The following is a 15,009-nucleotide window of genomic DNA, read 5'->3' as shown; positions in this document are numbered from 1 at the left end:
TAGGAGGTCAATAACCGGCTATTGCACATTCATATAGGAGGCAATCTTGTTACTTGGAAGTCAAAGAAGCAAAAGGTAGTGTCAATGTCAAGCGCCGAATCAGAGTATAGAGCAATGAGGAAGCTCACAACTGAGCTTACATGGCTCAAGGGCCTACTTGAAGAACTAGGCTTTAACGTGAACACTCCTATCCCTATGCACTGCGACAACCAAGCCGCCATTCACATTGCAACAAACTCAGTCTTCCCTCAATATATTTTTGTCCCATGTGGTTTTATATATTGAGGTTTTTAACGAGGTAATGTGTCACGACACTCCAAGTTTAGCCACCTCACTCAGCTAAACTTGAGGGGGAGTATTGATCAAGAGAGAGTAGAACATTCAACCAAGGGTGTCCGTACAACCATCCGTACGGACGTCCGTACAAGTATGTGGCGAATGGGCTACAGTCCAACAAGGATGGTGAGACAAGGAGGCCTTAGGGAATTCGAGTTTAGTAGGAAGAAGGATCTAGAAGAGGCAGCTCACAAAATATCTCAAGTGGTCGAGCAAGTGGTTGGTGGAAGAGTCACATGTGTCCGTTAAGAGAAGTCAAACCTAGGACCAGTTGCTTTCACTATTCCCCCGTGCAAGACAAGCTTCCTTCATGTCCCTTTCTTCATTAAGTCTCCCCTAACGGCTATATGACGATTGTATGGCTATAATAAGCCTTGTTCTCACATTTGTAAACAAATAATCTAAGACTTTATCTTTTCTCTCATTCTTCTATGTTTCTCATACGATTCTCTCACTCTTGTTCTAGTTCTTATTCCGCAATTCTTACAGAAAAAAAGCAAACCTTGGGATTGTGTTTAGCATTCCTCGCCTGCAAAGCAGTGGCTTTAAGATCAAGCTTGCTGGAAATATATACAAGAGACACATAAGAGAACTCACTGAAGAGTAGGAACAATCCCAGAAGGATGCTTAGTAAGGTCAACTGATCAAAGGTCAATAAAATAGAGGAGGTCTGAGAACAAACCCTGACCGAGTAATTCGACCATAGATAAATACTCTCAATCTGGAAGAACGAACCATGGCTTTTGAAGCAGCGACACATCTCTCGCCAGGATTTTCTTCGATTACTTCGGCGGTAGAGGCTGAAAGTGTACCGGATCTGGGAAAAAATCAGATCTGAAGAAGGAGGAGTTGGGGAGAAGACGAGAAAAGGTGACAAAGATGATGAAGAAACGAGGAGAAGAAGTGGGAGGAAGGAGACAAAGAAGAAAATGAAAGATTTGTGAGAATTAGAACTAAATTAGATGTAGAAATTTTTCATTAAAAAAAACAAATATTTTTAGAGAAAAAAAAGAAGGAAAGGAGACTTTTCAGTATCAGAATTTTTTAGAGAGAAATTTGAGAGAGAGAGAGATCACAAAAAAAAAATAGGTTTGACTTATATAGAGAAGTATATATATGGTTAAATTATCCGGTTAGGTTAAAATTAAGGAATCGGTACGCATTCGGTTAAGTTCAGCTATCGGTTTGGTTAAATTATCGGTGAAATTAAGATAATATAATATTAATGGTTGATGGCATAACATAGTCAACCACCAATAGTTTAAAAAGAAGTCTACTTAAGCAAACCCTAAATCAAATAATTTTAGCCTAATCAACCTTTCATTGTTTAATTTGACTCGTTTATATGTACATTTATTTTATTTCAATGCAGGAAGTCTATGTGGTTATTATTTGATCAATAGATTTATCAAATTATTTTTTATAATTTTTTTAATTAAAATTTAAACTATAATTAAGGAGTAGACGTCTTTTTATGTCTTCTTGTTGACGTCAGTTTGTAATCCACCTTAAGAAATATGTTGTAGACTTCCTCGGGTTACATATGTCATTTTGGCTTCTGTTTTTTGTTTGGTCGTAAGGGAGTCAACTGTAATATCAGTATCTTTAGTGGTTATGTTCCTCAAATATCGAATATGAGGTCTATTTTTGCATTCAACACCAAATAAAGGTATACAAAATGCAATTGCCCCAATTTGTTTTGCCTTTGACGCCACAACTGTTCATTCCACTTTCACGTTAGCATGATTGAGTCTTTAAGTTCTTTAGGGATATCCAATCCCTTGTCTTCTACTAGAATCATCAAGAATGGGATTCGACTTATCCTAAAATTTTGCTAATATAATATTATTATTCAATTGAATTCTACAACTTTTTAGACAACTAACGTATAGCAGTGTTAATCGGGCTGGCCCAAAACCTGTAAAATCTGTATATGTTTGAGTCCAGTAAGGTCTGGCCCGAACCCCGTAATACCCGTATATGTTTGAGTTCAGCCCAGTCTGACCCGAAATATTTTTGGGTCTATATTTTAAAGCCCGAACCCGGCTGTAATAGGACTACAGGGCTTTTCGGACTTTTCCAGGTTTATCTTAAAGATCAAAAATTCAAACTTATAAACTTTTAAAAGCAGTGTTTAATTAAATGTGCACTATAAAACAAATCAATCAAAATTGGAATAACTCATCTATATTTACTACAACCAACTTAATTTAAATGAAAAAGTTTAAAACTAAATAAAATTTCAATACTTTAACCAAATAAAACAATATCTAATTCATATAAAATATTATAGATAAAAATTTTAAAAGTATTAAGTAAGGTTATTAACTAAATATGAAAACTAGGATTAGAGATTTAAATTTTATTTACAATAAATTATTAATTAAAATTGCAATCAAACAAAAATGTTATAAAAAAATACAAATAATTCATTGTAAAACTATTTTATTATGATGTTTTTAGGGCCGGGCTGGACCAGCACATGAGCTTTTGCACTAATTGACATACCTACTAATGTATAATTTTATTGGGTCAAAAGCATTTTTCCGAATTAACCCAAAACAAGGGAATAATTGCTAGATTAACTCTTAAAATATTAAGGTCAATTGGGTTATTTTCATGTCTAAAATACCCTTTAGTGCTTTGTTAGGAAAAAAAAATACCATAATACCCTTATAATATTTTCCAGCAATTAGGAGAGGGAAAATTATAAAATCTGTGGTATGTGGTGACAGATTAATTTGATTGTCACAGGTTTTTTTTTAAATGGCAGATTTACTTTGGCAGATTTATTTTGGTTGACAGACTTTTAAAAATCAGTTGTGACAGTTTTTTTTTTACGGCTGATTTTGTTCGAAACGGCAGACTTTTTTAAACGAGACAACAAACTTGTTATTATTTCAGCCGGTTTGTTATAATTTGTGGCCGACTTTTTATTTTAGTTGTTACAGTTTTTTTTCTTAAACTAAATATCTGTTGTAACTTGACAGATTTTTTGAGGAAAAAAAAATTACTAGTTTGATGTTTATTGATAACAGATTTATTTTTAGTTACAACAGATTTTAATAATTTTACCAATAATCTGCAGAGAGATAGCAGATTTTTAATCAAAATTTGAAATTGCTAGTTTGACCTACACTTTGTAGCACGTTATGGCAGATTTATTTTATGTTATGGCAGTTTTTGATTATTTTTTCAATAATCTGTCGTTTAATGACAGATTTATTTAAGGAAAATAAAAATTGCTAGAATGACCTTACAAATTTGTTTAATGTTGTGACAGGTTTTTTGTTTGTTCGAGTTATTTCTTTTGGTTATGACAGTTTTTAATTTTTATATACTGACAGATTTTTTTTTTTGAACTAAACATTGAGAGACTTATTGTAGGTGTGGCAGACTTTTTATTTTTGTTTCTATGTATGTCACATAAACATTAAATTTTTAGGGTTTTCCCTAAACGGTTTCCTATTTTTTCTCCATCTATAGCACGACGGCGCCTCTATACTCCATTGAACATCGTTTTTTCCTTTTGGGTTCACAGTCAATTAAATCTCTCCTTTTCAATCTTCTAAACGATTTTTCTTTTTTGGGTTTGGCATGGATCACGTGATTGTGGTCTGTGGCAAATGGATCTTTGATGAAGTCAAGTGGTTGTTTGTTGTTGATAATAAGAGAGGGGGTCGTATTCTAGAGTGTAACAACCAAATGAGTTACGATGATTGTATCCAATTGGTGTATGAAGATTACGGTTTGGATAAGAAAATATATGATATTGGGTTGAGTTACAAGATTTCGAAGGTGTTATTACAAAACTTACCGAGCGATACACCACCAGTATTTATCACCAATTCTCGACAGTTTCATGGTTTTCTAAAGCAATTGAAGAGCGACACACTTCGACTTTGTGTTGAAGTGACGGATAAAGTTAAGAGTGGATCGAGAAAAAGAGCCAGAGATGATAATTTGTTGGTGGACGTAGATACTGAATTGGCTGACAGAGACATTACTAATGAAGATTCAGAAGTGGACGATGAAGAAATGAGATTTGATTACTGTGATGATTCTGATGGAACAGATTCCGATGATGAAAATTTTAGCATGTATGGGATTCCACCAGAAGAAGAAGAAGAAAAACCTACTGCTATTTCACCAAATAAGAAGACAAGTTCAGGTATATTCATTGAAGAACAGAAGGAAGATGATAATTATGCAAAGTTAGACTTGTCTTCTCTTAAGTTGGCTGTTGGTCAATGTTATGAAACAAAGAAGCATTTGGAGACACGATTGAAAATACTAACCGTAGTAGAGAAGTTTGATTACTACAAATATAAATCGAACCCAAGGTTGCTAATTGTCAAATGCTGGGTAAAAGGTTGTAAGTGGAGGGTGAGAGCTACAACAGGAAAAGACTATCCAACGTTTCATGTCCGTGTGTTTATTTTACAACATACATGTTCAGTGACAGAGCGTTTTTCACGTACCCGACAAGCAACTCATGAGATTCTAGGAGCGTTGTACAAGGATTTCATTGGTGGAGTTGGGCCGAAGGTATTGCCAATGCATGTTGCAGAAGCGTTAAACAAACGCTTCCAGATCAAGGTACGTTGCTTGGTTTAAGATTCAATATTTTTAACACAGTTTTAGCTAAAGTTATCGTTAATAATTCGTTTTGCAGATGGAATACTGGAAGGCGTATCGGACACTACGACATGCTCGAGAATTGGTTAGGGGTAGTCCAGAGAGTGGTTATATGCAGCTAAATACTTACTTGTACATGTTAAAGAAGGCAAATCCAGGAACATATACGCAGCTTGAACTTGATGATGCTGATAGATTTAAGTACTTGTTTCTAGCTTATGGTGCAAGCTTGAATGGATTTCATTTCATGAGGAAAGTGTTGGTTGTTGATGGTACTTTTTTACAAGGAAAATACAAAGGGACACTTCTGACGGCCACAACTCAAGATGGCAATTTTCAGATTTTTCCTATAGCATGGGCCGTGGTTGATACAGAAAATGATGAATCATGGGACTGGTTTTTCAAACAACTCCGGTGTGTGATACCAGATGACGAAGGTCTAGCCATAATTTCTGATAGGCACAAATCTATTGGAAAAGCAATTAAGGAGGTTTATCCAAAGTCTAGTAGGGGAATATGTACATACCATTTGTACAAAAATATATTGGTTCGATTTAAAGGTCGGGAAGCATTTGGTTTGGTTAAGAAGGCGGCGAATGCTTACAGAGTAGTCGATTTTCAAACCATTTTTGATCAGATTGAAGCTTTGAACCCTGCACTTCATCATTACCTTGTCCAAGCAGATGTGCGAATCTGGACACATGCACATTTCCCTGGTGATAGGTACAACTTGCTTACTAGTAACATTGCAGAATCAATGAATAAGGTGATGTCACACGCTAGAAGTTATCCTATTGTGGAACTGTTAGAAACAATTAGGTCCATGATGACTAGTTGGTTTTCAGATCGAAGGAATGATGCATTAAAAATGACTACATCTCTAACTCGTGGTGTTGAGAAAGTTCTACAGGTATATATTCTCTTCTTATTGTCGTATATATTCTCTAATTATAACTCGTGGTGTTGAGAAAGTTCTACAGGTATATATTCTCTTCTTATTGCCGTATGAATCATGGGACTGGTTTTTCAAACAACTCCGGTGTGTGATACCAGATGACGAAGGTCTAGCCATAATTTATGATAGGCACAAATCTATTGGAAAAGCAATTAAGGAGGTTTATCCAAAGTCTAGTAGGGGAATATGTATATACCATTTGTACAAAAATATATTGGTTCGATTTAAAGGTCGGGAAGCATTTGGTTTTGTTAAGAAGGCGGCGAATGCTTACAGAGTAGTCGATTTTCAAACCATTTTTGATCAGATTGAAGCTTTGAACCCTGCACTTCATCATTACCTTGTCCAAGCAGATGTGCGACTCTGGACACGTGCACATTTCCCTGGTGATAGGTACAACTTGCTTACTAGTAACATTGCAGAATCAATGAATAAGGTGATGTCACACGCTAGAAGTTATCCTATTGTGGAACTGTTAGAAACAATTAGGTCCATGATGACTAGATGGTTTTCAGATCGAAGGAATGATGCATTAAAAATGACTACATCTCTAACTCGTGGTGTTGAGAAAGTTCTACAGGTATATATTCTCTTCTTATTGTCGTATATATTCTCTAATCATAACTTGTTGTTAAACTAATAATGATTTTATGTTGTTTTACAGAGTCGTGTAGAGTATGCTAAGCTACTTACTGTGCAAGATATAGATGCTAATCAAGTACAAGTTACAAGTGGATCATCTCTCCACGTTGTAAATTTGAAATATAGAAGGTGTACATGTCGCAGGTTTGACTTGGAGAAGTTGCCTTGTGCACATGCGATTGCGGCTTGTGAAAAGAGGAACATATCTCGAATAAGGATGTGTCATCCTTATTTCCGTAGAAGCTACTTGTGTGATTCCTATGCAACTGCCATCATGCCACATGATTTTGGTACACCAGTTCCTGAACAAGTTGTGAGCAAGGTTGCTTTACCACCGATACCTAAAAACAAACCTGGAAGGCCAAAGAATTCAAGAATGAAGTCTGCTTTGGAGATTGCTATGAAAAGGAAAAAACCAAGAATACAATACACTTGTGGTAATTGCAATCAAGTAGGACATAATCGAAAGACATGTAATAACTAGAGTATCATTTTCAGTTCAGTTTGTGTTTTTGTTTTTGTTTTGCCCTTTGAATACACTTCTGGTTATTGTTAAACTATCTTCGATTTTGTTTTAGTTTCGACTGTAATATTTTTGGTTTGCAAAAATAATAGCAAGACAGCAAGAATTCTCGATGCTAACGAGACTGCAGGTATGAGGCTCTAGACTTAACTAGACTTGACTTAAGGACTTAACCAGACTTGAGTAAAAGGACTTAGCCTTAACCAGACTTGACTATGAGGCTCTAGACTTAACTAGACTTGACTTAAAACTGCAGGTTTCTCAAAAACTGCAGGTTTCTCAAATTCAAATTCAATGCCTTAAACATAAAACAAGACTTGACTTACGACACTTAACCAAAACGAAGACATGATCGTTAGTAAACTAATGTTTTAAACCCAAAACAAATAAATGATCGTTAGTAAACATGAATTCCACATGATCGTTTGTAAACATGAATTCCACATGATCGTTAGTAAACATGAATTACAACAAAAACAAAGACACCACCATAAAAGGTTTTAAACTCAAAACAAACTATCACTCATCACTCATCAATGAAGTGAGGGATTCATCAATAAGGTGGGGTATTACAAACTGATTAGGCTGAGACAAAATAGTAGTCATTCTATGGCCAATACTCTCACCAACTTCATCAAATAACTCACATGCAAGTTTTATCCGAATCGCCGGGATGTTCTCATCGCATATCCCATCAAATTTTTTCCCAAGGGCCAAGCACTCAATATACTTTAGAGCAAACACACCACAATCGCCTGGATCTTTATTCAATGGCACACCTTGTGTCACTCGTTTCACCTCTAGCATGGCATAGCTCTTCTTGCGAACCTGTGGAGGAATTGCTTGACTTAACAATGCAGGGATCATTCGCCTAAGTGCAATGCATTCTTTCACCAAATAAGAATCTTTCACCAAGGATGGAATGCTATCATACACGTATATGGTTCTAGCTGGCAAGTCAATATCCAGAGCCACCCAATGATTTTTGTTGACAAAAAGGCAAGCGTATATGATCCACATCAACGTACCACTTCTTCTTTGTCTGCGAGTCAACAGGAGCTAAACCATTGTAGTGTTCCAAGTACATGTCTCTGAACAAGAAATTTCTTCGTGAAAGTGCAAACTGGTCGAAATCTCTCAATAGTGATGAGAGCATATCTTGATCCAAAAAGGCTATGCGTTGGTTAGGGTACTGAGAAGGATCACAGATGAATCTGTTGCGGAACATCTTCATGGCAGCGCCCATGTGCTACATTACAAGCAAATTCATGTTAGAAATGATCATAACAACACCACAAAAAAAAGCCAATAGAAACCAATATGTATACACTTACAAAGTCTTTCAACCATCCATAATCAAAACTAGGCCAGTCCAATCTTGGTGTCATAATCTGCCAATAAAATCTAACATCTGGATTCCCAGTTTGCAAAGGTGCCTCCCTGTAAACATGTAAACCGACATAAGGCTAATGTGTACTAATAGGAAATACAAAGCATAATACTTACTCATCAAGAACATGTAAACCGACATAAGGCTAATGTGTACAAAGTATCATAAAGCTAAAGATAATACTTACTCATCAAGCTTCAGGAAATCCATAAGTTTCTGTAATTTAGCATCTTCAGCTGGCTTTAGATGATCATAAGACACGTTGGAAGAGATTATTCGTTTCACAGTAGAGTTACCAACAAATGGATACTTTTGAAATTTCGCCAACTGCAGAACTCATTTTGCTAGTGTCGTATCTCCATCCAAATTTTTTAAATGCTCTCCAAGTCGTGTCAATGTTGCATCAAGCCTTTTACTAACCAACTGTTGTTGAGGGTCATCCCATGTATCTTCTGAACTAGAAGCCATTTTTGTATCAAGAGCAACAACTTTGTCAGTAATATCTTCAAGTTCACTACCATCAGCAGCTGGCCTCTTTCCCTTCTCCTTTTCAACTTTGACAGCAGCTGGCCGAACATTCTTGCGACCAAGTTTCTTTAAAACATCACCCACTAAGTTCTTCTGATGATCTTGAGTGACATAAGTCTGCTCACACAGAGGAAGATCAGCAGATACTTCAGTTTCTGACTTCTTCTTTTTATTACTCACAGTGTTTGTCTTTTTAACCACTTGAGGGACTGGAAATTCATCTTTTGATGTCTCTTTCATCTCTACCATCCAAGACTGCAAAGATTGAAAAAAATGACATAATGAAATCGTATTACAATATTGGAGACAAAATTAAACAACTGCAAATTAAATACCAAAATAAAACTTACTGGTTGATGACTATTAGCCTCATCCTCTTCATTGTTGTTTGAAGTCGAATCAACTGGGACATTAGTGGGTTTTGTTTCTTTCATCCCTTTCAAATCTACCTCCACCATTCTAATCCTATCACTAAGCTTCTCATCTAACACAACCATTCTCTTCTCAACAAAAGCTTCAAATTTACCTTCTAATGCATCCATCCTACTGATTAAATTTTTGCCCAAGTCGCTAATTGAGTCATTCATTTTTTCTATCATCCTCCAAATATCCAACAAGCTTTTTCTCTCATCTTCAACATCCTGCAATGATTTAATTGTTACTATATTACTTAAGAAACAATATTGAATATGCAAGTGAATAATAACTTAAGAAACATGTGTTTTAATAACTTAAGAAATAAGCATGTGTATATAGAACTGTTAATAATAACTTAAGAAACAATATTGAATATGCAAGTGAATAAATAACTAACCTCCATATGTTCCTTGCCTTTCTTCTCCTTCTTCATTACATCTTTTTCTCCTTCTTCATCGATTGAGAAATCAGCTTTCGTTTTCAATTTTTTAGCACTGCTTCGACACTCGCCAGTCTCATTTCCTTTAGCTTTTCGTTTTTTTCTTCCCATGCTCACTGTTGTGTCAACTCTCCAAACATCTGAAGGTAAGCAATCATTGACAATATCATTAATCAATTTGTCTAGGGCTGGATCCTTATTCTCTTCATCGTCACTCCATTCAGGATACATATGATCCTCTGAAACATCCACCATATGCTTTACACGGACCTATATATATCATAGAATTAAAATATAAGTGTTCATCGTAACATGAAAAAAGGCTAAACAGAGACAAATTATAAAACAAATGGTGTAGTCATAAATTCGAAAACAAACCTGTCCATGTTTAGAATACTCATCCTTTATCAATTCATTCATCTTGATACCTTTCCGTGTTGATTGCCAATCAAGCAAAGGAATGCCAGTACCCGTAGACCTTCTCAACCCATACAGTTTTCCAATGCCAGGCACACTCTCATACAACCAAATCAACAAAGCATGCACACATCCTTGTACCGTGTAAGAGTCTTTATCTAAATCAACAATCTTGACTGAATTGACTAAGCAAGTAAAAGCCACTCGACACCAAGGATGTTTTTCAAAACCATCTGGATCAAACACCCTTTTAGCACTTGAAAGAGGGATCCTAGAGCCATGATGTATGCCATGTATTGCAACAGATAATAACATTAGCCTACCAACCATCATCCTTTTCTCTTCAGACCATGTCTTACTAAAATCCATAACCTTTTCCAACTCAGTGTACTTTGGACCGTCTGAAGTTGTTTCAATCTCCATTTCTCTCCAAAATGCATGATGATCAACATCTATGTTCTCCGACGAGTCAATTGGATGACAGTTTAATCATGTTATTTCAGCAAACTCATTTAACGAAAATCTGATAGGTCTACCATCAATCAACGACCATACCTCATGCGAATTGTTGACTGCTAGCTGATGTGTAAGGATATAGTGAACTTTTGCAGCAGAACATGTGTATGATACTTCAGCTAACTTAATAAATACTCCAAGCGATGATTCCTTCAACTTACGCCACACATCTGAAACTGAAATATTTGTGTGGTGAATGATGATGATGCAATGGTGAGATATGAATGGAATGATGGATGGGTGTTTCAATTCCCCTTATGCTATTGCAGTACAAGAGGTATCAATCCTAAATGAGTGTTTGTGAACAGTTAAGATATGCATATGAATCTAAGTTAAGACAAATGTAAAGATTGTTTGTCACTAACAATCCTAAGATGAAAATGTAAAATGCAGAAAGTAAACTACAAGAACTAAGAACTAAATGCAAATGAAACAGGATGATTATAACAGTAATGATGCAAGAACAGAAATAGAAACTTCTACTAATGAACTGATGAAAGACTAGTAATGAACAGAAAACTAAGTAAATGCAACAGAAATGCAACTAGAATGAAACAGGAATGAAACAAGGCACTCACAAATCATGAAACACAAAGTTCTGGGGATGAACTCGAGCAGCACTCGACCGAGTGTAGGTCGAGTGAGTGGTCGAGCTAGACAAATTTGGAAAAACAGAGCAATGCAATAAAAACATAGTAATGCTAAACCAAATCAAACTACAAGCAAGCAACAGGATTAAGACTGTAAATTCAATAAACAAAGAGGGTCTTGAGGATGGATTCATGGGATGAACTAACCATTGTGGTTGTCTAACTTGGTCAACAAATCTCAAGCAAACTTTGAGCTAACCTCTAGACATATAAATCTAAGACAAGTTTCTCCCACTCTCATGGTCAAGAAACAATCAAACCTATGCAATTCTAGACTTGTTCTCACACAGTAAAGAATCTACACAAGCAGGCATTAAGCAATACATCTCAAACCAAACAAGACCTCTAATCTCTTAGCAAGCCTAATGGTAAGCTCTAGATCTAGCCTTATCTATGCTTCCTAAACATTGGTGTGATGCTAAGAAGCTTGAAATCAGACTCTACCCTCTCAGATATAGAATCAGCATTAAGATCATCTACCCTAGAAGAGATCTACAACAATCAAGCTTGACCAAATCACACAAACCACAAGATCAATCCATCCTAACCCATCCTCAAGATCCTAAGCAAACTACTCACAACAATACATGATGAACAAAGTCAAAAACCCAAAAAATATTGAAACTTGCATTATTAGAAAGATTAAACAAAGATCTTCAATATTGATGAAAGGATGAAACTCAAATTCTCAATATCTTGAAAGTTATAGAACCAACAAAATACAAGAATCTAGTCTTCTCTCTTAAGGAAGTACAAGATCTTAAAAATAAAAATGCAAAAGGAATAAAGCTAAAAAAGGTAAAAACTAGGTTTCGGGAATATCTAAAAAGTTGGACTCTTTGGTGGCTGCAGGTACAAGGCCTTATATAGGTGAGGAGGTGGAAGCCCTAAAAATAGAAAAAGTCAAAGTAGTCAACGGCTCGGTCAACTCGACCAGTGCTCGGTCGAGTCCATGGTCGAGCTGGCTTCTCTCGTGTACACTCCACTCGGTCGAGTCCATCTACCCACTCGGTCGAGTGCTTGGTCGAGTTGGACTCTGGACCTTGGTTCTTCAGCCTTAACTCTCTTGCTTTCCCTTCAAGATTGCTTCACTTCTCCTCAGGATTGTTTCCATGCTCCTTAAGCTCCAAAATCACCTGTTTATGCATGAAAAGATGCAAATGCAATGCAACTAAACTCTAATGCATGATTAGTCCTAAAGCTACACAACAATGATGAAAATGGCTAGCAAAAGATGCAAAAGATGTGAATAAACTAAAGGAAAACATGGTAAAATATATGAACATCAACATCCAAGACTAAACCCTCTTTCATTTTCCCAATTTTTGACAAATAGCAATTGTGGTTCATGCTCCTGTTTTGCAAGGGAGATCTTCCTTCTTCATAGAGGCGAGGAGGATATTTTGAGACTGTACTCGAGGATGCCATTCCTATAAATATTGAAATTTAAATCATGAGTCAACAAATATAATGATAGGATTAGCTTCAAACACATTTTAAACCCATCACAAACAAAACATCTGTAAAATATTACACTAATCCAAAAAAACAATCTAAAAATTTTAGCTGGCTGAAGACCAAAACATGTGTGAATGAGATCAATAAAAATTGATCACCAAAATATTTAACATTGCATAAATATGTGTATAAATCAATATTTAACATTGCATAAATATGTGTCTAAATCAATAAAACTCTATATCAAACAAGAATTTGGCCAAAGAAATCACCAAAAGGTATCCGATGAAGTTAAACGAAACTCACCAAAGGACTAAATTTGAGAACAATGGAAGAAAGAACTTCTTGCTGGAAGGTAAACAGCACCGCCGGAAATTTCAGTCACCGGTTTGAGAAAACACAGTGCTCGGTAGCTGTAACAATTCACAAATTAAATCATTCACTGTCGAATTGGGGGAAATTATTTTGTCTAAACAAATCCCATCAAATTAGACGTTTTCCTTACCAGATTTATGAAACTAAAAGCCACCGATTATTTTGAGGACCACCGAAACAATTGAGGAGCAAGATCTGCAACAAAAAGGGGATAAATTAAACAAGCCAAAAATCGAGAGCACCACCGATTATAATCAACCCGAAACTAAATTGAATCCAAACAACATGCAACACATGATACTTACCAAATCAGACCAACAACAAACTCCTCGTTTCGGTTCCGTGGCTTTTAGATTCGCCGGATTATGTTTGTGGTGAAATCGACAGAGAGCAGCAGCGGTTGTAACAAAGCTTCGACTGCGCCGGCGAACAAAACAAGGAGCAGCGGTGGCGATTAGGGTTGTTATTGTCAATTTGACGAAAAAATTAATGCGATTCGACCTCTACCTCGCCGGGGAAGTGAAAGATGCAAAGAGGAAGAACCAAAGTTATTTTTTTGGTTAAGTGTTCGTCGGGGAAAAAAAATATGGTCGAATAGATTTTTTTCCCCTTTGTAATATTTTTTTTTTTTTTTTTCCTTTTTTTTGTTAAATACAATTGAGTAATAAAAACAACTTAGCCTTTTTGGTCTTTTTACTAAAATGTTGGGTCAATCTAGTTCTAGTATAATTCCGAGAGTTAAACTAGTAATGAGATCTCATATTTGTGCCAAACTGGGTAAATCTCACAAAATAAAACATTGTAAAACTATTTTATTATGGTACATAATCTATTAACATATTGAAATGTAAGATCTGTTTTATCCTATATAAATCTCACATCACATAAGTTCTTAAATACTTGAAACAAAAAAAGATGGTAGCATCCGTCAAAAGAAATTATTTATTGTTTTTTATTGTGGTTTTACTTTTTGTTGTCTCATCATATACAAAAATTTGTATGATGACTACAAAAGCTCAAATGGAGTTTATCTGCACCAAGAAAAAAGATCTTTCTTCACTTTGTTTTGAGGTTCTAAAATCAACCTCGGAAATTTCAACATTGGATCTTTCTGATATTACCAAAAATTTTATCAGTTAATTCGATATATATCAGATACGAGAAAACAATTAAAGTTGTTTGCGGACAATGCGATTGATTTTCGTTCTCATAATATATATCTAGGCTGCGTAAAAAATTATGACTATGACGGTTTAAACAATAGTGTCGGTGGTACGATAACATGGATGAATGAGTGTAATGATGAATTCTCAACAATCAAACCAATACCAGAGTTCTTGATCATGAGGAATAATGTTATTGGAAATATGTCAAGTATTATTTTGGTGATTCTCGAATTTTTCTAAAGAAAAGATTAAGTAAAATGTAACCCATAATCGTAATAAATTAAAGTCGATATTGTTTGGTCTAATGTTATTTTGCCTCTTTAAAATATAAACATAAGTAACAAATGCATACAAACTGATCAACGTTTGAACTAGGACTTTAGTGCTTTTCAATATAAATTGTGCAAATAAAATTTCCTTTTGAGTGATTTATAAGACTCCAAAGAAAATCGAATATTTTTAAGACTCAGTTTATTCTTCAAATTCATATAATATTTTTAATTCTTCTAGAGACCGGCATACTTCAATCTCAAAGAAGTACTTAAGTTTTCTTAGGTCT

General features: G+C 35.4%; 1 protein-coding gene and 2 pseudogenes across 2 annotated transcripts; 2 read left to right on the top strand and 1 right to left on the bottom strand.

Annotated features, from left to right (window-relative positions):
* The first annotated feature begins 3,933 nt into the window (after nt 1-3,933).
* Nucleotides 3,934-7,397, top strand: LOC147931160 (uncharacterized). Its single transcript, XM_087477206.1, has 6 exons — nt 3,934-4,301; nt 4,335-4,935; nt 5,012-5,884; nt 6,594-7,044; nt 7,150-7,224; nt 7,351-7,397. Exons 1-6 carry the CDS (start codon nt 3,934-3,936, stop codon nt 7,395-7,397), a joined length of 2,415 nt encoding a protein of 804 aa, XP_087333332.1.
* A 715-nt stretch (nt 7,398-8,112) lies between these two features.
* On the bottom strand, nt 8,113-12,876 carry LOC109128155 (uncharacterized; annotated as a pseudogene). Its single transcript, XR_015573709.1, has 8 exons — nt 12,712-12,876; nt 11,599-11,614; nt 10,247-10,977; nt 9,827-10,138; nt 9,363-9,653; nt 8,672-9,267; nt 8,429-8,534; nt 8,113-8,343 (listed from the first exon to the last, which is right to left on the bottom strand). The product of XR_015573709.1 is annotated as an uncharacterized LOC109128155 (transcript).
* A 1,323-nt stretch (nt 12,877-14,199) lies between these two features.
* Nucleotides 14,200-14,702, top strand: LOC104733881 (uncharacterized; annotated as a pseudogene).
* The last annotated feature ends 307 nt before the right edge of the window (nt 14,703-15,009 follow it).

The sequence above is a fragment of the Camelina sativa genome, chromosome 12 (assembly GCF_030686135.1).
Source record: "Camelina sativa cultivar CO46 ecotype springtype chromosome 12, ASM3068613v1".
Lineage (NCBI taxonomy): Eukaryota > Viridiplantae > Streptophyta > Magnoliopsida > Brassicales > Brassicaceae > Camelina > Camelina sativa.
The sequence above is the reverse complement of the archived record's forward strand: the minus strand, read 5'-3'. Positions and strand labels throughout refer to the sequence as shown.